The sequence below is a fragment of the Ceratosolen solmsi genome, unplaced genomic scaffold (assembly GCF_000503995.2).
Source record: "Ceratosolen solmsi marchali unplaced genomic scaffold, CerSol_1.0 scaffold48, whole genome shotgun sequence".
NCBI classification, from domain to species: Eukaryota; Metazoa; Arthropoda; class Insecta; order Hymenoptera; family Agaonidae; genus Ceratosolen; species Ceratosolen solmsi.
The window spans coordinates 63,984-85,844 of NW_011948440.1; the positions used below are offsets into that span (position 1 = coordinate 63,984).

Here is a 21,861-nt window from a genome sequence, read left to right on the forward strand (position 1 = left end):
AATATAATATAAGAATAAGCAGATTAAATTAGAGAGAAATATTCCTTAATAAACGTGAATATAAATTATTAATTCTTAATATCGTTTACGTCACTTTTTATGCTTTAAACATATAATAAACAATTTCTACCTCAATGTATAACGTGCCAGTTATATTTTAGACATACATTGACTTAATTGTATAATAATAATATAAAGCCATTACGCTGAATAAATATTCCTTAATCAATATACTTAACCAATAGTTAATGTTAGATTAATTTTATCGATGCTAATTATTCCGTATTTTAAAAATGTAAATTACAGCAAATTTTTGACAGTTAAGTAATTTAAGTAATTAGTGTCAAATCGATTTCTTATGTTTGACCGGGAAATTTACGGAAAGCGAGTAAGTGTTAATTACGGAATTTTTTAACTGTTTCATTGCATCTCTCCGATTTCCCAGTTACATAACTTTTAAAGCAGCTGAAAATAATAAAACTTTTGTATAGCCAGAAGAATATTTCAATTTCAATAAAAAATTTTCTTCTTAAGTAATAAATACACATTTAAATGAATCGTTTTTTTGATTATCAAACTTATATTTAGCTGGAGGCAGAAATTGAATAACAATGTTAAACTATGTATTTAAGAAAACTTTGTAAAACATTTTCAACAACAAAACCTCAACAAAACTAGGGATTAAAAATAGTCGATAGTTTAAAGATTTGACAGACCAATTAATTTTTGCCTCTATAAATTATTTCGTTGACATACGATATATTCTTTTGGCTATATCATTTTCTAATAAAATAATATTATATATATATATATATATATATATATATATATATATATATATATATATAATATTATTTTATAATTATAATCTAATAATGATTTTTTATATTGTATTTGTTGATAATATTTTACAAAATCCTAATGTTCTTTTTAACATTTGGAGAATTTCGGTAAGTATTGTGAGGCTAAACAATGACATGAATTTTAAGGAAATTCACGACTCGTAATAAATTTTACCGTACAACCCCACAAGCTTGTGCTCTGATTTCCGTAGTCTCGATGAAAATTGTGGAGGGTTTAGTTTATTATGGTGAAACATAATTGAGAAAATCAAAATTAACTAGGATTGAAATAAATTCATCAAACCATATAACTAATTCAATCTTTTATTTGATAATTTAGAATTTTATCGTGAAATAATTATTACATTTTATTTGTTATATTATAATATAATTACATAAAGAATTTATCAGATGGATTGCATTACAAGTGCACTGAAATTCAAAATACTGAATTCTTACAAAGATAAATGACTTTGATTACTCTTAAAAATAACTTCGATAATTTTTGTGTACTTAATTTTATTTAAAATAACGAGGCATTTGGATCTCTTTACATTTCAAATTCATAATCATTATATTTTTCCATTTAGAGACAAGTAATCTACAAACATTGGATTAATGAAGATATAAAAACAGCTTTTAATTTTTTTAATACCTTTAGATTTTGTTATTAAATGTGTCCATCTAGTGTAAATATATACGTATTTATCGATGTATATCTCTCACTCTGTGTGTGTGTGTGTGTGTGTGTGTGTGTCCGGGCGTGTGTATTATTCATAAATATTTAAATAGAATTATAAATTTAATATAGGGAATTTGATAATAATATAACAGATTTTATTGCAATATATCATAAATATCATAAACAAATAAACTCATTAATAAAAATAATAATTTTTTTGTACTGTTGATATAGAAACTTTATCTAAGTCTTAATAATTATAATCAATTTGAATAAATTTAAATGTACTTGATAAATGTTAATAAACACATGTTAATTTGTATTGCAATGGACAAGTAAATTGCTTAATCTAGTACATTTTCTTCAATCGAGTTAGTAACGAATATACTATCTTAATACCTTCATTTATAATTGACTTTAAAAGAAAGAAAAAACTTATTACTAAAATTAGAAAAACTCAAGACTACACTTTAATGTCTGTATTTTTTAAAAAGTTGTAGAATAAAATTGAAATTCCTTTGTAAACAAACATTCTTTTACTTCTGTGTATAATGTGAATAATTAATTCAAATATCATGAAGTGTGATCATCTACATCAATTGTTAGAATAATCCGATACAATCTTTGGTATTGTTTAATAATTACTATCGTTATTATTTCACGTATTAAAATAGTCTTAAATAATAATTAACTTTGTTTATAATTTATATTAAAATCTATTTTTAATAAAGCCATTTATAATTTTCGTTACATAAACACTATTAACTGATTGAATAGACAAAATTCTTTACACAGTAGAGTTTTGTTTAAATAATTAAACAAATGATATATTTCATAACAATTGATAATCTATAAAAATACTTATTTCTTGTTCTACTTATTTCTACGAAATGTAAATGTACATGAGAGAACTTTAGTATTGACTGTTACTTTTAGATAATTTATGATTTACTGGCTATTAACAGCGAATAAAATAATTTTGCTTTCAATAAATGTTTAAGGATAAAATTGAAATCTAAAATAATAATAATTTTCTGGTAACATTTTAATGATCTTATTAGTATTTTATTTAATATTTCGTAAAACTATTTAATATTATTTAAATCGTGTTATGTGCTAATATAAACTGCTGTTTTTGAAACAAAACAAAAAAAAAAAAAAAAAATCGCAAGTTTAAAAAGTAATGTTTAAAATAACCGAGATTTTATTTTTAATATATAATGAGATATGAATTAAAAAATACATATAAATATAATAATATATAATAATAATTAAATTTTATGTGTTTTTAACGTATTTAATTTTGTGCAATAATACATTTACAATATAAAAATTTTATTTTTAATATATTCGCCAATATATTGTGAAATGTAATATGCTTAATAGCACTCCAATATCATCTATAATTGTAATTATAGAATAATAATAATGAGAACCATATGTCATTAATGGATTTCAATATTTCTAAAATATTCATTCTTGTTTCACATATCATATAAAACATATTCGTGGTATTATTGTTTAATACTTAAATGTAGTTTATAATATAACTTTGCTTCGATTTTTATATCGTCATAGAAATTTATTAAAATTATAATTTCTTATTGCAGTTACTAGTATATTTTTTCTAAAAGGATTATATTTTTAATGATATTGCGAATAGTAAAACTTTCGTTATTTCTGCAATTAATTACGTTTGATATTAAGAATAATTACTATGTAAAAAAACAAAAAAAAAAAAAAAAGAAAAAGAAAAAAAACCTTAAAAATAAGTTAAAAATTAAATTATGAAATTAAACTTGTTGGATGTGCTTTTATGAATTTATAAATTGTAATTAATTTACATATACTTGTTAAAAAGTAGTTTCTACCAGACTTCCAGTATTATTAGACAATGGTTATACTAATAAAAAAAAAAAGTATAATTTCCATAATGATGTATGAAAATTTACATAAATCAATGTACTCAAACACACATTTTTGCATTTTGCAAATTTTGCAAATTACTTGTGTGTAAAGAGAAAATTATCGTTTCTTCTATAGTTTTAAATTATTGTATAATTATAATATTAACTAATATTGATAAAGATATTATTTACATTAATATAAATGATCTGTCGATATTAATTGATCTTACATTTGAAATATTGAATATTATAAAATTAGTGATTGAATTTTTTCATTAATAATTTCATTCCACTTAAACGAGTCGGTTTTTGTCATTTTAAAAGCAGCTAAATCAAATAGAAAGCATACATATAAAACTGGATTAAAACTATCGACATAAAGTGTCATTTTATTAATATATTCAAGCTACGGTTCATATTAGTATAAACAATAAAAAATAAACATTTTGTAACTAATACTACTTATCTAAAAAAAAAAATTATAGTTTTCGATTAATTTATAAGCAATGTAATTTTTGCTCATTATTTACTTAGCTATTTATAAAATAAATAAACCTCTCATATAATTTTAAGTTTTTATTTATTTTTATGATTGTTTTTAAAAATTATTTATCAAGACTATGAAATTAAGTGATAGATAAAAATTTTCATCGTGATGATGCTAATCCCATGTATATTTTCTATTCAACATTATTATTTATGCTAAATTTACAATATTGGTGATTCATTTCTTAATTAAGTATAAATGCAAAGAAACACATAATGAAAATATAGAAAAATGTCGCCGTGTAGCTGATTCCTCCATTCCTCGAAAGGCCTTGCTGATTTGGTTCGTCGATATTATTTCCGCCGAAACTTCCTGCTGCCGGATAAATTTCTTCGGTGGTGAGATCCTAATTGAAGTATCATATATAATTAATTTCTTTTTGTGCGCATTTTTTTTTTTCTTTTTTTTTTTTATGTCAAAATAGTTGCATTATATATACGTTTAATCCTCGAGTTAACAACAGTTCAAATTGAAATACAAAAAGCAGAAAATTATAAAGTTGGAATGTTTTAAAGCCTTTAATAATTTTTTAAAACATTGTTGATATAGGATATCAAGCAAGTGAATAGAAAAGAATAAAAAGTCTGAGCATTATTGTTTTGCGAAATATGCCTACTTAAGTTAATTCTACGATTGTAAAGAAATCAATTTTTTCGCTCGAATGTTTCAAGTATGCTTAATTTTTTTTTTTTTTTTTTTTTTTTTTTTTTTTTTTTTTTTTTTTTTTTTTTTTTTTTTTTTTTTTTTTTAAGGTCTTTAAAAGTATTTTCTAACAGTTCTTTAATATTTCAAATAACCTTCTAACATCGCGAATATATTTATATATATATATTACTTTTTTTGTTAAAGTTAGTTCATTCGGTTTATTCCTTAATGTCAACTACAAGTCTGGCGAGGATACGACAGGCGCTTTGTCGTTCAACGTACTTTACGATGAAAAACTTTTCATTGTCGTCATGTTGTCGACAACTTCGAGAAGTTATAAATTATATTTTACTCCAGCTGCTACCATGTTTTCATTACAAATAAATCGTTTGCTTAATGGGCTTGTCTTCGACTATGCAGTTACTAAATTCGAAATGCCGAATGTACAAGAGAATAAGATTAGTTGTGAAAATATTATTGGAATTTGTAAAAATTGTATAATATTTCCAGTTGAATTATACATATAAGTTGTATGACTGTTATTATGAATTCGTTCATTTCCGTCGCTTTCAAGTCTGCAATATCGTTGAATAATAAGCCATACATGAATTGGATCGATTGAAATATTAAAAAAAATTTCAGTTTAATTTTTCTCATGGATCAATTGTTATTTTGTTTTGTTTTTTGTTTTTTGAACGGCACATGACGTATAGTGCTATTATTTATGCAATGTCAATGGTTATTAAAAGGATAAAAATAAATACGATTTCTCTAATATTAATGGTATTTGCATTTATAATCGTATTCATAAGAAACGAAATAATTACTTAATTTAAGAACGATGTTTCCGTAATTTTTTCATGGTGTTTTATTTTTTGTTTTTTTTTTTTCATAAATTTTTCTAGAACAAATCAAACATTGACGTTCCTCCAATTACATAGAAAATAATAACTTTATTCGAAATTACGAACGAATAATTTACCTAAATTGGAAACAGCATTATATTGAATAATAATGTCAAGCAAATTTGTAATAGAATTTTAAAACTATCAGTGGGTCAATGACTAGTATGGTAAATATTAATACCATTGAAAAACTATAAACAAACTATCATCGTGGCTCATTATTATAAGCTTCTGCTTCTTTTATTACTTTTTTTTTATGTAAGAAGAAGGTGTGATCGATTGGTCGGCTTTCATAAGCATCGTCACTATAAGTAAGCGAAGGCTTAGTATACTTCAAAGACTCTAAGTCCTTGTCTCATAATTGAATAATTTCAAACCATTTCAATTGCTTAGAGAATAAATGAAATGTTTTTTTTTTTTTTGCATACTTGATTGTAGGTGAGCCACGTGCTGGTTGCCCAGTCGGGAATTTCCGAAGTGGACGGAGTGGGAGGTGACGTCCAGGATATAGCCCTACCGTAGCTCGAAGGTCTCTGGGTCGCGGCCTCTATTGGTGCTGAAACATCATTTTCTTTATTTTTCTCCGCTTACTGATTTCACTTCATTCGGCCGCAATTGTGTTTATACCGGAGCTTTCGACAATGGGAGTGTGATACGTTGGTTCCGCCTTTCGGCTTGTATCCTCTTCCGGTATCTCGCCATTGACCTGGCTGTACTTGACGGTTTGGTACGCCTGCGTGTCGAACGGAGCGGAAGTGAACGGAATTTGTACGTCGATGCTCGTGCGAGAATCCACGTCTGCAACGAGATTGAAAGGAAAAATAAAGCGGACACATGCTTTTTCACGCGCTGCTTAATATTTTATAGCCAACAAAGGCTAAAGGCAGCTTTGATGCCTACGGTCGGCTAAAAACTTTCTTTTACGTAATATTAGCTTTTGTGCTTTTGCCTCGAATATTTGAAGCAACAGTTAGTTACATGGGAAGAAGTTACGTTGATATGAATTAATTAATTTAACAATGTCTTTACGTCCATCAATCTACATATAAATAATAGTTATATAGTTATATATATATAATATATATATATATAACTGGTCTATTATTTAAACTATTGGCGTTAATCCACGATGTGAGATTGAAAATAATAATTAAGATATTCGTCTTCTTTTCTTTTTTTTTTTTTAGATGTTTTCATATAAATGTCCGAGGATGATCGGAATATACGGAATATGCAAATGTCGTTGTTCTATTTAATGAATCAAGAAGGGTAATTTCTTTAAAATGAAAAACAAAAGAGCAAAATTTAATCGTCATGGCTGGGTTGACGACGACACTATATCATGTGCATATAAAATACAATTGACTGGCGTACAGGAAATACTGAAAGTTTCAATTATTTATCTACGAGTTTTTTCTTCTTCTTTATGTGTAATTTAAAATTCGAGGCCAAGTAGAGACGTTTGACACTTTAGGAATGTATTTATTAAACTAAGTTCATGATTAAATGAGGGTAGAAATGTAAAATTGCAACGGGCTATGAATTATTTGCTCTATGTATCTCGTACATTCGTTTGTTTCCGTCGGACTGCCATTGTGCGTCATAAACGGATACTGATCATTGGTGAAATTCGGCAGTTGTCCGGTGGTCTCGTAGGTGCTGGACTGGGCGGTATTGGTGACGAGGGCGTCCTTGGCGTCGCTGAGTTTGTCGTGGTGTAGCTCGACGTGGGCCGACTTCCTAGAATTCAACCTGTTTGGCGCTTCAAACGTTACGCTTCGGCCCTCTCCGAGTCGACTAATCAACGTTCCACCGGATTTGTTCCTCATAATTAACGAACACTTTGTTGTGTCGGGGCTGAAATAAATGTTTTCGTTTTATTTGTGCACGCGCGCACGTATAATACAGCATCTAGTTGAAATTAATTTCCAAAGCTAATATTAACTCGACACAATAATTAGCTTCGTGAATAGCGCCTATTTTATCGAGGCAGTTGTTAAATTTTAATTGTTCTGTGACATAGTTAGAACGAATGCCTTGAGTCGTATTAACATTAATTCAACAACAGTATATCGTATATCGAGAATAATTATTGTAACAATATAATTATTAATGAATATGTAATTGTCAATAGGTGGGCAAATTAATCGCAACGTGCGTTTTATGATCCGATACTACTGATGTGCTTTTCTTTATTATTTTATTTTTAAAAAGCATATAAAATTTAATCCAATATTGAATTTTCAGAGTAAAATGTCAATGGATTCGTAATTGGAGTATAAAAATTATTTAATCTACATAAAGAATGATAAATTATTATTAAAATTATGATTAGACTATGCATAATGTAAATATGAGAAAGACATAAATATTCTTATTGTTGCCAATATTTTTCTTTATCAGCGTGATAAAAAAATAAAAAATAAAAAAACAAAACGAATAAAAATAAAAACGGATACAGTTGATGTAATTATTCAATAATCATGCAATTAAAATTCTTTTTAAATATTTGCCTTCTTCTACTCGATACCTTTTACATTGTTGTGCACAAATTGATTGTTAATTTTGATTATATGTGATTATAGTACAAATAATATTAATTGTGTTAAAAAATGATATTATAATTTTATAATTATAGCTTATAAATGATATTCTATAATATTTAGTTTTAAGACAATGTGAATATTGAAAAGTGATTTTAATATTTAAACTGAAATAAAAGAAATATAAAAAGGATACAATTTCACAATTAGTTAATTATTTTCAAAACAATAATGAACGATATACGACTGTTCTATTTGTATTGGTCAATCGAATTTTATATATATATATATATATATATATATAATTGTAGGTATTTTGCTCAAAGCAAATAATAAGATCAATTGTTATGTTTAAAAAATTAGTACGATATGTAATATAAAAATAAAATAATGTGATTGCCTCGGGAAATTACGAGTTTATGAATAAATTTTTATATAAAATTCCTCGTTCCATCATTGACGTTCCATTAATCGAATAAAGTGTAATTTCATTACAAAATTTCTATCAATTAGTACACATAATACAAAAGTACAAATGAAAAAAAAAATCCTAGAGTTCTTCCATATGACGAGTTTCATAATACAAATAAAGTATTTAACTATGCGAAAGTCGCGATATAATGAATTGTGATTAATATATTTATAAATACTGCTTTAATAACTATCAAGCATTAAATTTGTTATCATAATTATCCTGCTAGTCCCGATGATAATAGATTAGACTGTAGGTTTCTGTTTATTTCCCGGCTTATAAATTAAACAAATATATTCCAATAAAGCCACACATACACTTATACGCAAAATTATCGCGTTCATAGGCAATGCTATTATTTCCTTCTTTTCCTCACAGAAATAAAAAGAAAAAAGAAAAAATAAGAGGAAAAAGAGTAGATTAAATTCTGTTCAAATATAAGTCAAACGAGCTAGTATCGTAAAAGCAGCGAGATAAAGAGGAAAAGAGAAGAAAAGAGAAGAATTGAAGAAATTATGAAAAGTTATGGTATAACATTAAGACTCGGCGGAACTTTAACTTGGCTTATAATTATATTATTTATAAAGGTCAAGTGACATACGTAAGGTAAATATTGTTAAAGCGGTAAAGATTGTTAAAGTGGCACTTTCATTTCATTAGAATTAAATTCAAACATTTATGATGCAAAGAAACTTAAATACGATCGTGTAGTATCCGAAATCTCATATAAACGAGCAACTGCGACGTTGGGAAGCTAAATTTTGAAAATATTCTTTACGAACGGCCGACTCCCGATAACGCCACTCCATTCACAATCCAAAACAACATTCTTATGTCCTCAAGTCCCTAAATTATTTTCAATAACCTAATGAGTTTAATATAGCATACATGTAGTTGAGACACTGGTCCTGGAGAAAATTGAAGGCCTTGTCAAGGACCTGCCGCGAGAATCTCGCGGCGATACCTTCCGCCTGATTACCATCGCACCTCAGCTGTGTTTTCCGAATAACGCACGTCCGGAAGTTGTGATAAGCGCTGAAACGAAGAAGGAATTATGTTGATCCCCAAAGTGCACTCCGCAATCCTTCCTTATCCCTCTCCACGCTCTCTATCCTCCCTCAGCCCTCCCCCTTACCAAAACAACGTCTTCGTACAAATGCCGCGGCATTGAATTGTCCCGTTACGTAACATTGGAATTAAAGTGCATCCAAATCACCGAATCGTCCAATCGGGCTCTGCGTTATCTCAGCGGCATTACTCGCGCTTATCAACCGAGCCGCTGCCCGAATCGGACGTATGAATTTCGAGGTAACGGCTTATCGGGTCATGTTATGCCACGAGTCCACTCGGCGATAATTGGTGGGTCGATAATGTCGAACGTGGAGAGAAGAGCGGGAAGAATCCCCAGCGACATCCCAATGGAAACGGACAATGTGGGCCGCGTAAGGTGCGGCCGGGGTGCGGAGGATCGGCTCTCGTCACTTACCAGCAGAGGTTCGCCTTGCGCACGTTCTCCTGGGATACCTCGGTGACCAGCGCCGAGTAATGGCCGCCGCAGTGTTCCGTCTCGATGACCGTCGCCTTTATGCAGCCAGCGTATCGTAGGTACTCTGCGTGACATAAGGACGAGTCGGGTGTCACGCATTGCGCGTTGAGAACGAGCTACGCGCGGCGATAGGCTCTCGAGGCTGCGTCCCTCTCGTTCGCTCTCCTCGTCCTCGCGATGCCAGGACGCTTTCTCGAGAGCTTATCCCGCCGACCGGCGTTCCTTACTTCTTCCGCTTTAAAGTGCTTGATTTCGGTGGTGATTTTATTTGAGGGTGGAGAGGGGAGGGGAGGGGAGGGGGGAGGAGGAGAGGCGAGGAGGATGCTAATCCCCTATAACTTACGTTTTTTTGTCAGCTCCTTAAGCCGAGGATTAGGTAGTTATTTATTCTCAACACGGAGGTCGGCAACAAATAATAACCAAGCACTCGAGATACTTTTAAAATAATGTGATGCAACATCGACTTGCAACATCGAGCCATCGAGTGACGTTACAATGACACGAAAAATTATCATCAGTTTCATTTGTAATAGTTTGTTTTTTTTGTTTTTGTTTTTGTTTTGCAATGCTTTTGTTCTGTTCGTTCGTTCGTTCGTTCGTTCGTTCGTTCGTTTCGTTTCATCCCTTACATACTTACACTTGTTTGTATTTATTATTGATAGCCCGAGTGCAAGATAACTGCATATAAATATCCAATCTCACCTGCTTGATAGGAAGAAATCGAGCACATCTGATGCACAGATGCAATTGGCGGCTCTACCGCTGTATTAAATTGATCCTTTCGTACCTTTGAAAAACACTTGTCTATGTATCTTCTTATGCAATCGACAAAGTCCGACCATGTTCTGTTAAAAGAAATAAAAGACATAAAAACTATTGGGGTTTACATGGATATTTGATGATAAATTTTAATGTCGTGCGACTATTAGCGAGAATCGTAATTTAGGGGGACATCGAGTCATATTATGTTGACGATTGAAAAGAAAAGGAAAGATTAATCAACACTTTTGCCGAACGATAAACACGTTGGTTGCGAACTTTGTTAATAAAATATTTTTCTTTTCACCGCTGGAGAGAGCTAAATTGAGCTGCTTTTAGTCGAATCTTTTTATACAAAAAGTTAAAGTTATATTCTTCTTCCGCTAAAAGCAAGGATGTGTTCTTTTAGTAAAAGATCTCTGCGCGGGTGAGAAAATTTTTTTGCAATACAGTGCAAGTAAGATTACTCATATTAATTCAATGTTTAAAAATATCTTTCGTTTGTATTAAACGAGCTTGTTTTCGTGCTAATTAGTTAAATGGGATATAAAATAAGCTTTCTCTTGGCTGAAAGTTAATTATTATGCTCGTTCTCTCTTGATAAAAGTAAAAACTATATTTCCCATTAAATGTAAAGTGTCGAGAAGAAATATGAAACTCATATTTATATATATATATATATATATATATATATATATATATATAATACACACGCGCGCGCATACGCACACACTAAAATTAATAAAAAAAAAATTTGAATGATAAAATAATGTAAGTACTTGCAAACGATGTTTATGTCATTCATATTATCGGGAAAAATCAAATGAGGATCCTTGAGTATCGGCTCGGCAATAGTGATACATTTTCGAACTTTGTCCTCCGCGCAATTTTGCCCATTCGCTAAGCTAATCAGCAGACCTGTAGAATAACAATGAGCGAGAATAATTTTTGTCCGAATGGCGAATGAGCAGTCACGCAAGATATCAATGTATTGACAAATATGTTGTCCATACCTAGGTACAAAGCTGCGGAAACGAAGATCCGGGACATGATCTGAAATTGCGAAAAAGCAAATTAATTACGCGAGCTTTATACCCTCGTAGACGGTTGAATAAAGTTCGTGTTGAGCAAGATGACAAATATCAACGAACCGTTTCATTACATGACAATGGTAAAAGAAGCGATGCTGCCCTGGTGCCTCGAAACAATAAGTTTCGAACGCGAAGAACGCGTTGGTATATTCAAATGCAATTATAATTGTTGAAGCCTTAAACGGGGCAGAAACAAATTTTCAGTTTATATTATTAATGAAACGCTAGTTAGTTGGACATTTTCAAGAAAATACAGTACTCCCGAGGAAATTAGCACAATCTATTCAATGTGCATTACACGAGACAATGATTTTAATGTAATAATTGTGTAATTTCTGGATAATAAATGCTTGTTCACGCTTGCACGAAACTCCATGCGTTTCAATAAGCTTTAAGAAGCGGTAATGGACTTTCACATAAAATAAATATTCGAATAATACATTGTAATCATGTTTCGTAACAAAAATACATTGTAAATAATTGTTTTTCATTGTACGATGTATAGCCATATTTTTGTAATTATGCACAAAACAGTACTAAATTTCACTTGATCGGCTTATTATTATTATTATTATTATTATTATTATTATTATTATTATTGTTATTATTATTATTAATCTATGAAAAGGCACACTTTTGCTCAACTTTATGCATTGTCTCGACCAATCTACAACACCAACTTACATCTCACAATTTTGCATACGCAATCTTTTCTGACAATGAATAATAATTCACATCCCCTTAAGCTTGATTGCAATCGCCAATGAGAAATGCCAATAAAAAACTAATAAACATTGGTGCTGCAATACTACTCTTTAATTCATCGAACCAACAACTTGTCGGCAATATTAATCCTTAAACCTCACTTACTTATCACATTTATCAATGCAAATAATGCACGCGAAAGCACGAATAATCCACGTGGAATGAAAAAGGACGTCTTTCAATGCGAATCCCCGAAAACGTAAGCAAAAATACTTTGTGAGATTAATCGATTTGGCATTCGCCTAGTCATTGTCCTCGGTACATTAGGCAAAATGTGCCAGTCGCGAAGAATTAACGTCATCGGTCGTATTTGTGTAACCGTCGAGCCCAAAGTTAAGCCACGAAACGCGCTGACTTGGCAGCGACCGGACGAGGATCGGCGGTGGCCGTAGCCAAAGTGGGAAATCAGATTTTCCACGCGTCACGACTCGACGGAGTTACACGGGGAGTCGTCGATCCGGAACCCCGGCGACGTTTCTCGATCACGCGGCTGTCGTGCCCTGAATCACGCACAACAAAGCGCAACTCCTGCGCGATCAGCCCCGAGTACTCTCTCCACGGGCACTTTTATCCCCCTGGAACGGTACGTTTTTTTTTTTTGTTTTTTTTGTTTTTTTTTTTTGTTTTTTTTTGTTTTTAGCGCTCGAGAGATGGAAGCGTTAAAATTAATTTGAATAAATAAAGCGATAGGCATCGCTCGCTCGAAGCCCCTACTTCGTTCATTTTTTCTGTATTAAGTTTCAAATAAATCCAAGTAACAGAGATTGAGATCGCGTCTAGCGTGCAATCGAAAATTTTAAATAGGTTCGTTAGTTAGTCAATTGATAGGGATGAGGAGCGGGACGGGGAGGGGATGGCGGTGCGAGAGGGATGTCGTTGAACAGATTCTGGTTGTTGCTGCTTGTAGTGTTTGTGGTAGTAGTGGTAGCGACAGGATTTACGATGTAAGAGTTTATTTTCTTTGACAATAATCTTTTTATAACACAGCCGAGGAAAAGTAGGTTAAACGACAATTTTGGGAAATGAAATGTAAATATATCCTCCTGTAAACACACGATTGGCTGAATTAACCGTCAACCGTTGATAATAACAATTCATTTTATCGTTCCAAGATTTTATCCATAGATTACAAAAATGACAGTTTTTTAGACGCCTTGTGCGATTAAAAATATATTTATGTGAATTGTAATTAAAAAAAAAAAAAAAAAAAAAAAAAAAAAAAATGGTATATTTAATAATATATGTAATAAGAGGGGAATTATTATCGCTATTTGAAATCGTGGCAATAAATGTTAAAAAGTTATTGATAAAATATTAAGAAATAACTTTAAAATAGAAATTTTCTATTCAATGAATTGTAACTTAATATTCCATCTCGATGCTCCAATTAGATATGAAAAGACCCCTTATAAGTTCACATAATCAGTTAGACAACTTTAAAAACACCACGATACATGATGACCACGATATATATATATATATATATATTAATAATAAATTATTAATAATGTTTTTTTTTTTTTTTTTTTTTTTTTTGCAATTTAAACGTATTAATAAATTCAACTTACTAGTTGAATTAAAGTTGGTGGGCTGAAGAACTTAAGAGTTTACTTTAACATAATGTGTATATAAATAAGACTCTTAAATTAAATATAAGTTCGTGAAGGTGCTTTTATGCTATTATAATAACTTGTCTCCTTTTATAATTCCGTATCGTATAAAAATGGTTGAAAACTTGATTTTGACATTGAATTGAAATTATGGAAATGAATTTGACGAAGGTTAAGCGGCAGATTATTATTAATAATTGAATATAAAGTCAGCCAGTAGATATTTCGTTGCATAGCATATAACATATAACATTTTTCCGAATCGTCCTTTAAATTGAAAACATTACCCTTATAAAGTTTTGTAAACCTAGTCAAATAAGGAGAAGATATAACAAGAAGAATCAATACTCACGCCGATGTCAAGAGTCAAGAACAACGTTACATCAAGTAATTAAAAACCTCCTTCGTTAAAGATCTATCTATCTATCTATCTATCTATCTATCCATCTATCTATCCTCCTTATTCTCATTTATAATCTGCCCTCTCTTCTCTACACCCCCACTAACGCCCAGAAAGAAAAGTATCCGTTCGCATCAACGGCACGACGAATAATACAAGGGAAAGTTTACGGTGTGCTCCTTGTCATCAGAATCTCGTCACGTTCGTAAAAGTTTCTGTCCGTGGTTCGGTCGACCGAAGGGCCCATTCAATGCACGACACGCAATTATTCGCTCGCTTATCGTGTGTACGCGAGCAATTGCACACACTTGTCGTTAAGCACTTTCATGGATTTAGTGGGGGCGTCGATAATGTCGCGCTGCCCTCTAGAAAATGCACGTGCCGGTCGATTTTCACTTACATGTTAGACACGATTTTAAGATGTGCGTAATCGCGTAGAAAATGCGTTCCGTCCTCTGTCGCGAAAATCTATCGATTAACGAGGTGAAAAAGAATAATTGGCTCGTCGATTCGTCTATTTAAGCGCTGAAGTTGTTTCGACGGTTGAAAATGGTGGGTTTGAGCCTCATACGAAGTAATCCATGCATGCGAACGATGTAAATTTTTATTTTAAAACGACTTTGTTATCTATGCAATTTAAATAGTAATTTTGAGCAAATCTAATAATTATATATAATAATAAAAAGATGAAGAAAGAAACACGAGAAAGAGAGAAACGATGAGAAAACAATATATAGATAATTAGTATGAAGTTACTTACGTAATATAGAGCTATTATCTACTGAATTAGCGTTCGCATAATTTTTATATAAATCACGCACTTAGTGAATAAATAATCTATCAATGTTATGTATCTTGTAATTTTCGACGATATGTAATTATCGTTGGGAAGAGGTCTGCAATAGCAACCAACCGTGGATTTTTGCCAATTAAAGCCCTCCTACAATGTAAAAGCATCTCACCTTACCATCCTTCGATAAAATAATCGCAAATGTAATGTTTAACAAATTAAGAATAAATTATAGAAAGCACGTGTTAAATGCACCGACTAATGCACATGCGAGGTAATGTTGCGTGCTTAGCAAAAGTACTTTTTACAGTGAATCGCGCATATTTCGAGCACCGCTTAAACAATGTAAAATATTCCCACTGACTGTGTGATTTTCGAGGGTAGGCCGTGGAAAGTGCGAAAGGACGGCATAAAATTTCACGAGACATTGACCCCGAACCCGTTCTCTTTACGAATAATTCATCGGTTATAGGGTATCGGCGAGGTCCGTTCGACGATTGAGATCGAGTATCTCGATTTTATCTACCCGGCTGGGGTGCGGAGCCACTCCGACGGACGTACGTGTGTATCGCACGTAGATGCCTCGTGTACAGGTCCACTCTCATCCCCGGGCGGTGACTCAGCGCGGGAATTCAGCAGCGATACGCGCACCCGTAGAAGCTCCCCATGGTGGTAGGCGAGAGTCGCGGTCACGCGACTTCGTCTGTATCGCTCAACCGACTGCGGAGCCACGCTTCGTAACTCCCCCCGGCCGTTCTTCGAACCCCGGCGGCCTCGACAACAGCCGTGGTGACGGCTACGGTAGTGGTGGAGGCGGCGGCGGCGTCGGCGGCGGCCAAGCGCACCGTTGACCAGCTGGACACCTGGACGTGCCTCAACCTTCCCCTCCCGCGCCGCGTACTTACACACCGACGCCCCGACCACCCGCTTTCCCTTTATCCAGCAGCTCGATCGTAGCCTTTTCGCGAAGGCGGCGTCAATCGATCCAGGGCCTCCCTCCGCGCTTTACCCAATGGGGTTTAGCTACCGATGGTGTTCCCATTGCCCGACCGACTTTTCACTCGAACTCCCAAGCGGACGAGTCACAACGATTTCATGCCCTACCCACCCTATCCTCTGCTCCTTACGGCAATTAGCTCATCGCTTTCGGCGGGAGGATGACTTGGCTCGGACAATGTGCTCGATCCTTTCTCAAATGGCCAATGAGAAAGACATTTCAGAGCTAATGGGCTTCGATCGTTCGTTTTGTTTAAACGATCCTTTCAAGCAATTTCTTTTTCATCGGTACACTTGCTCCAAGACTACGTACTTCTCCGTTCCCGAGTGGGAACCACGTAAATTCTCATGGCATCGTACGTTTAATGTCGGCCATTAATTTCGACAAATTATTAATGACAGATCGAAAGGTATTGCATTTCCTAATTTTCTTTCGATTATTTACCTCAAATTTCACTTATTTAACACTCTTGAAAGCTCTTTGCTATTTTATTATTTGAGCATATTAATTCAAAGAGGTCAAAATTACCATTATTATACGTACCGCCGGCAATACTCTGACTACACGAGGACAAATGTTTTCAAAAACTTTATTAAACTAATAGGGACTTCTACGCTTCTCAATTCTACAATTCTCTCGTGATTTTGTATTTTTTTTTTTTTTAATTACCCTATGTAGATTATATGATAGCGTTAAGGACAGCGTTTAACTAGTTTAAGACGAATTTGATCGCTCTTAAACAAATAAAGACTTTTCTCCGTTTTATAAATTTAAAATTCTTTATTCTAAAATGAATTAATCCTCAATTATGAAAAAACTATTTGTAGAAATTTTATTTTAACTTTATACTAGGCTGTTATAGCATTGTCTATAAGTTTAAAGATTATCTAAATACATTTAACAACGATTCAACTATACATATATTTTTTTTTTACAATAAATCATTGCCAATATCATTTAAAGAGTCGGATATTAGCAATTAGTATTCATTTTTATTTACATGTTTATCATTAATTTATTTTTATTCAAATAAAAAGATATTCTCATTGTCATTTGAATAAGATAATACAATTTAAGAGTATTAAATGAAACATTTTTTTCCCCACATATTTCATTAATTTAGCAATTATTATATAACATACTCGTGCATACTCATATATATATAATAATAATAAAAAAAAAGAAAAATAATAGAATTTGGAAGGATAAACCATACGGTATAATAATAATTTCAATATTTATATATTTCTGTCGTACATTGCAAGTAAATTTTGAGTAATTGAATAAACTTGAAAAATAATCTGCATAAAATATAATTGTTAGAATGACATTTGACAAGAGGTACATTAGCAAAAAAAAAAAAAAAAAAAAAAAAAAAAATGTTTTACGGCTATTACGTGCGAGTATTGTAAAACCTTATATGACAAAATAAAAATTCTTAAAATGATTACGGAATGACTTATTTTCTATAATCGCGGCCAACGAGCCATTATCTTCACGGCGACAAGTAATTTCGTAATCTCCGTATCTTTCTCGCTTCTTCTGGAATTCCATTTGCCTCCCGTCACCAGTAAATAGAATAATCGGCATTTGAAAGTCCAATGCATAAATTTTCCTTATAAAAATTGTAGTGCCGAGGAGGTGGATAAAGCGTTCACTCGTAATTCAACAAGGATACGACGAAGTCCTAACGAAAAGGCGCAAATTCTTTAAAAGAACTAACGCCGCTTGCCTCATGAATATTGTCCGACTGATCGACAACGTCAAGGACCTCGTACCAACTACTTCGAAGGCTATATAAGCAGAGTATACTGACCTTAGGTTTCTCTTTAAGTCGATATTCGCGTGTGCGCTTAAGCTCGCGTGATACCGGGCTATTGCCGGCCATTCTTCTACGAAGAAGAAAACATGCATGCAGAGTAGGTTTAACGTGTAATCTGTAGTAGTAAGAAAGAGGGAAACATTATGTGGGTCAGTCTCTATCAAACGAAGGGATAAAAATTCCAATTTGCCTACCGATCATTTATTATATCTGACTTTCTCTCTTCCTTTTTTTTTTTTTTTTTTTTTTTTTTTTTTTTTTTTTTATCTTTCATTGAAGGGAGAGGAGGACGCGGGTGTTGAATTTGGTATTTCATCGTCGATTTATGCAAATTATTATGTGTTAAACATTCGACGGCGGAAATAACTCAACTATACATTAAAATATTTCGTTTCGTCTACATAATTGCGCACAATGATTGGTAGATAATAAGTTTCGTGATAGATAATAATTACGCCGACACCATTTTTATTTTCTTTATTAATTTATTTACAGATTTCATCGATGACATTGAATAAAGAAACCTAATTTGTTATATTACATAAAATAGGATGCAATCCGCCTTTAACTGGTTACACTTAAAATTCAATAGAGTAAAAAAAAAAATTTTTAAATAAAATAATATAATAATAATAATAATAATAATAATAATAATAATAATAACGTCGTTTGGATTAAAAAGACAAATTTGACTTTGAAGTTTTTAAATGCAGCCTATTTATTTCCATAGGTCTGCATATTGACTTAATAAAGTTGAATTAAATTATAAATATTTTCGACAAGTACGCATAAAATATTATATATTAGACAATACTAAATTGGATAAATAATTTTGATCATAAATGTTGATGAATAACGTCATTGTTTTCCTTAAATTGTCAGATCCATTAGGCGTGAGGATTACGGAAGTTTTCGCCGGCGTATTTAGCAGCATTTCCCAGCTCCTCCTCGATACGAAGGATTTGATTGTACTTGGCCAAACGCTCGGAGCGGCACGGGGCACCAGTTTTAATTTGGCCTGTAGATAGTCCAACAACCAGGTCGGCGATGAACGTATCCTCGGTTTCACCGGAACGATGAGACACCATCGTACCCCATCCGGCGCTCTTTGCCAACACGTGTGCTTTTATTGACTCGGTAACGCTACCGATCTGGTTCACCTTCAGGAGCAAACAATTGCACGACTTCTTCTCAATAGCCGTCTTTATTCTGAAAGAGAATTTTCAAATTTTCAAATTTTCAAATTTTCTTATTATACCCGAAGCACAAGCTTGCTATTCGTTATATTGTAATACTAGAAGAATCTCCACGTAAACATGAGATCTTATATCAATTAGAGTATTATTAATACGTAATGAGTTTAAATGTACAATCGATATACAAGATAAAAATTATTACCGTTAAACGTATTGTAGAAGAAAATTAAATGGAGATAATATTGATAACGAGTAAGTGCAGGCCCTCGGTATTGCAGTGAGGCAAAAAAACGTAAGAACTTAATGTCTGACGTAATGAATGATCGCCAATTTGAGATTAAGTTACAAAAAGCAATGTCTTTAACGCGATATTTGCCATTTGATATTTGATATTTTTAATTATCATTACCTATCCGGATTGGTGACCGTAAGATCATCGCCAACAATTTGAATTAAACTATCGGCTGTGATAGAAGTCCAAGACTCCCAATCATCTTGATCGAAGGGATCTTCGATGGACACGATAGGGAACTGTTTGACCCAATCCAAATACAAACTTTGTAATGCTTGAGGTGTATGATAAGTCGCTGGTGAATCAGACTTCTCACTTTTGAAGTTTAAATCATATTTGCCATCTTTATAGAATTCAGAAGCAGCAACATCCATGCCAATTTTGATCTTCCCTTCATAACCAGCAACCTTGGAAAATTTAATATATTATAAGTGGTAGATATATTTTATGCAGATCGTTACAACTAAATGTTATATTGTATATACTTTGATGGCATCTACAATAAGATCTAGAGCATCTTTGTTCTCCAAGATATTTGGAGCAAAACCACCTTCGTCGCCAACGGCAGTCGCATCCAGTCCAAATCTCTTCTTAATTCCAGCCTTCAAGTGATGGTATACTTCACTTCCCATTTTCATGGCTTCGGTAAAATTTTTAGCTCCCGTTGGAAGAATCATGAATTCTTGCATAGCCAGTTTATTACCTGCGTGGGAACCGCCGTTAATGACATTGAAAGCCGGTGTTGGTAAGATAATGTTTGTATTTCCAGCCAATTCAGCGATATATCTAATATGAGAATATAATATATTAATGATAATAATTTAAGGTATGAAGTTTCTAGAATTTATAACAATCTTGATTATATATTTAAGTTTCCGTATATTTGCATTAAATTTAATCAATAACGAGCATGAAAATTACGGAATAAATGAACAAAAGTTTAATGAAAATCAAACTAAAAACCTTTTCATTATAATACTACAATTTCAATAACACTAATATATCACCTTACAATTATCAATTTTATAAAATTCTTTAGTCCATAATTATTTCGACTTTTCTAGCCTTCGCTTAATATACCCAATAATTAATCGAGACGACTAATAAACAAAAACTTACTTATAAAGCGGCACCGCTTTCTTAGCAGCTCCAGCTTTACAAACAGCCAGAGAAACACCTAAAATTGCATTAGCTCCAAGTTTCGATTTATTAGCTGTACCATCGAGCTTCAACATTAAGTTGTCAATATCCGTTTGCTGAGTTACTTCCAAGCCGGCCTAATTATGTAAACACATATACGCATTATCGTCATAATAATAATACAATACATATACAATTAATCCTTTTGTAATTTACCTTCAATAATTCTGGTGCAATGATTTTATTAATATTATCAACAGCTTTAAAAACTGACTTGCCATGATATTGAGACTTGTCGTTATCTCTCAATTCCAAAGCTTCGTGAACTCCAGTCGAGGCACCCGAAGGCACGGCAGCACGAAATAGTCCATTTTCAGTGACAAGATCTACCTGTCGTTTGTCATATTTAATTGATAAATGCATAATGTGAGAAGAGTTGAGAAGAAATTTCGTAACAAAATTTGTGAAGAAACAAAACAAAACAAAAACAAAAAATTTATATTAAATTAAAATCTTAGAAAAGGTATATAAATTAATAAAATACATAAATACAACATATTCGAGAAAATAAAGAATAATTACCTCGACAGTTGGATTTCCACGCGAGTCATAAATTTGACGAGCCTTGATGCTTTGAACCGGCATTTTGTTTATACTTTGCTTAAAAGCCGCTACCAAATATCTAAAACAAAAGTTATTCGTATTTAGGCTACTGACGATACTACGATAATAGTACGAAATTGACAAATTTGATTGCCATTCGATAAGAAAATTTTCTCTCATCCTTAAGTATTCTTATATAACTAAATAAATCTTCGATAATTTAGATTGCGTTTTAAGGCTACAAATTAATCTTGAAATTAATATGGCAATTATGAGTAATTGATGTTAGGTAGTTTCGACGCACTAG

General features: G+C 32.2%; 2 protein-coding genes across 2 annotated transcripts; both read right to left on the reverse strand.

The window, feature by feature from the left end:
• Nucleotides 1–4,171: 4,171 nt before the first annotated feature.
• On the reverse strand, nucleotides 4,172–16,235 carry LOC105365545 (uncharacterized; the record flags this gene model as incomplete). Its single annotated transcript, XM_011503738.1, has 10 exons — nucleotides 16,031–16,235; nucleotides 11,862–11,901; nucleotides 11,628–11,766; nucleotides 10,792–10,934; nucleotides 10,030–10,153; nucleotides 9,432–9,578; nucleotides 7,096–7,385; nucleotides 6,156–6,326; nucleotides 5,957–6,084; nucleotides 4,172–4,324 (listed from the first exon to the last, which is right to left on the reverse strand). Coding segments are annotated over exons 2-10 (1,332 nt in total), but the record flags the coding sequence as incomplete, so codon positions are not given.
• Nucleotides 16,236–19,187: 2,952 nt separating this feature from the next.
• Eno (alpha-enolase) lies at nucleotides 19,188–21,625 on the reverse strand. Its single transcript, XM_011503739.1, has 6 exons — nucleotides 21,534–21,625; nucleotides 21,168–21,341; nucleotides 20,931–21,088; nucleotides 20,297–20,597; nucleotides 19,929–20,218; nucleotides 19,188–19,532 (listed from the first exon to the last, which is right to left on the reverse strand). The coding sequence occupies exons 1-6, from the start codon at nucleotides 21,594–21,596 to the stop codon at nucleotides 19,211–19,213; spliced, it is 1,308 nt and encodes a 435-aa protein (XP_011502041.1). The 5' UTR covers nucleotides 21,597–21,625; the 3' UTR covers nucleotides 19,188–19,210.
• Nucleotides 21,626–21,861: the final 236 nt, after the last annotated feature.

What these genes read in the sequence shown, in the direction of transcription:
- Eno (XM_011503739.1), bottom strand. Translation starts at nt 21,596, where the DNA reads ATGCCGGTTCAAAGCATCAAGGCTCGTCAAATTTATGACTCGCGTGGA. An exon ending in TTGCACCAGAATTATTGAAG is followed by an intron (nt 21,089 to 21,167) that starts GTAAATTACAAA and finishes TTACATAATTAG; the next exon opens with GCCGGCTTGGAAGTAACTCA. An exon ending in ACGGTCACCAATCCGGATAG is followed by an intron (nt 19,533 to 19,928) that starts GTAATGATAATT and finishes ATTCTCTTTCAG; the next exon opens with AATAAAGACGGCTATTGAGA.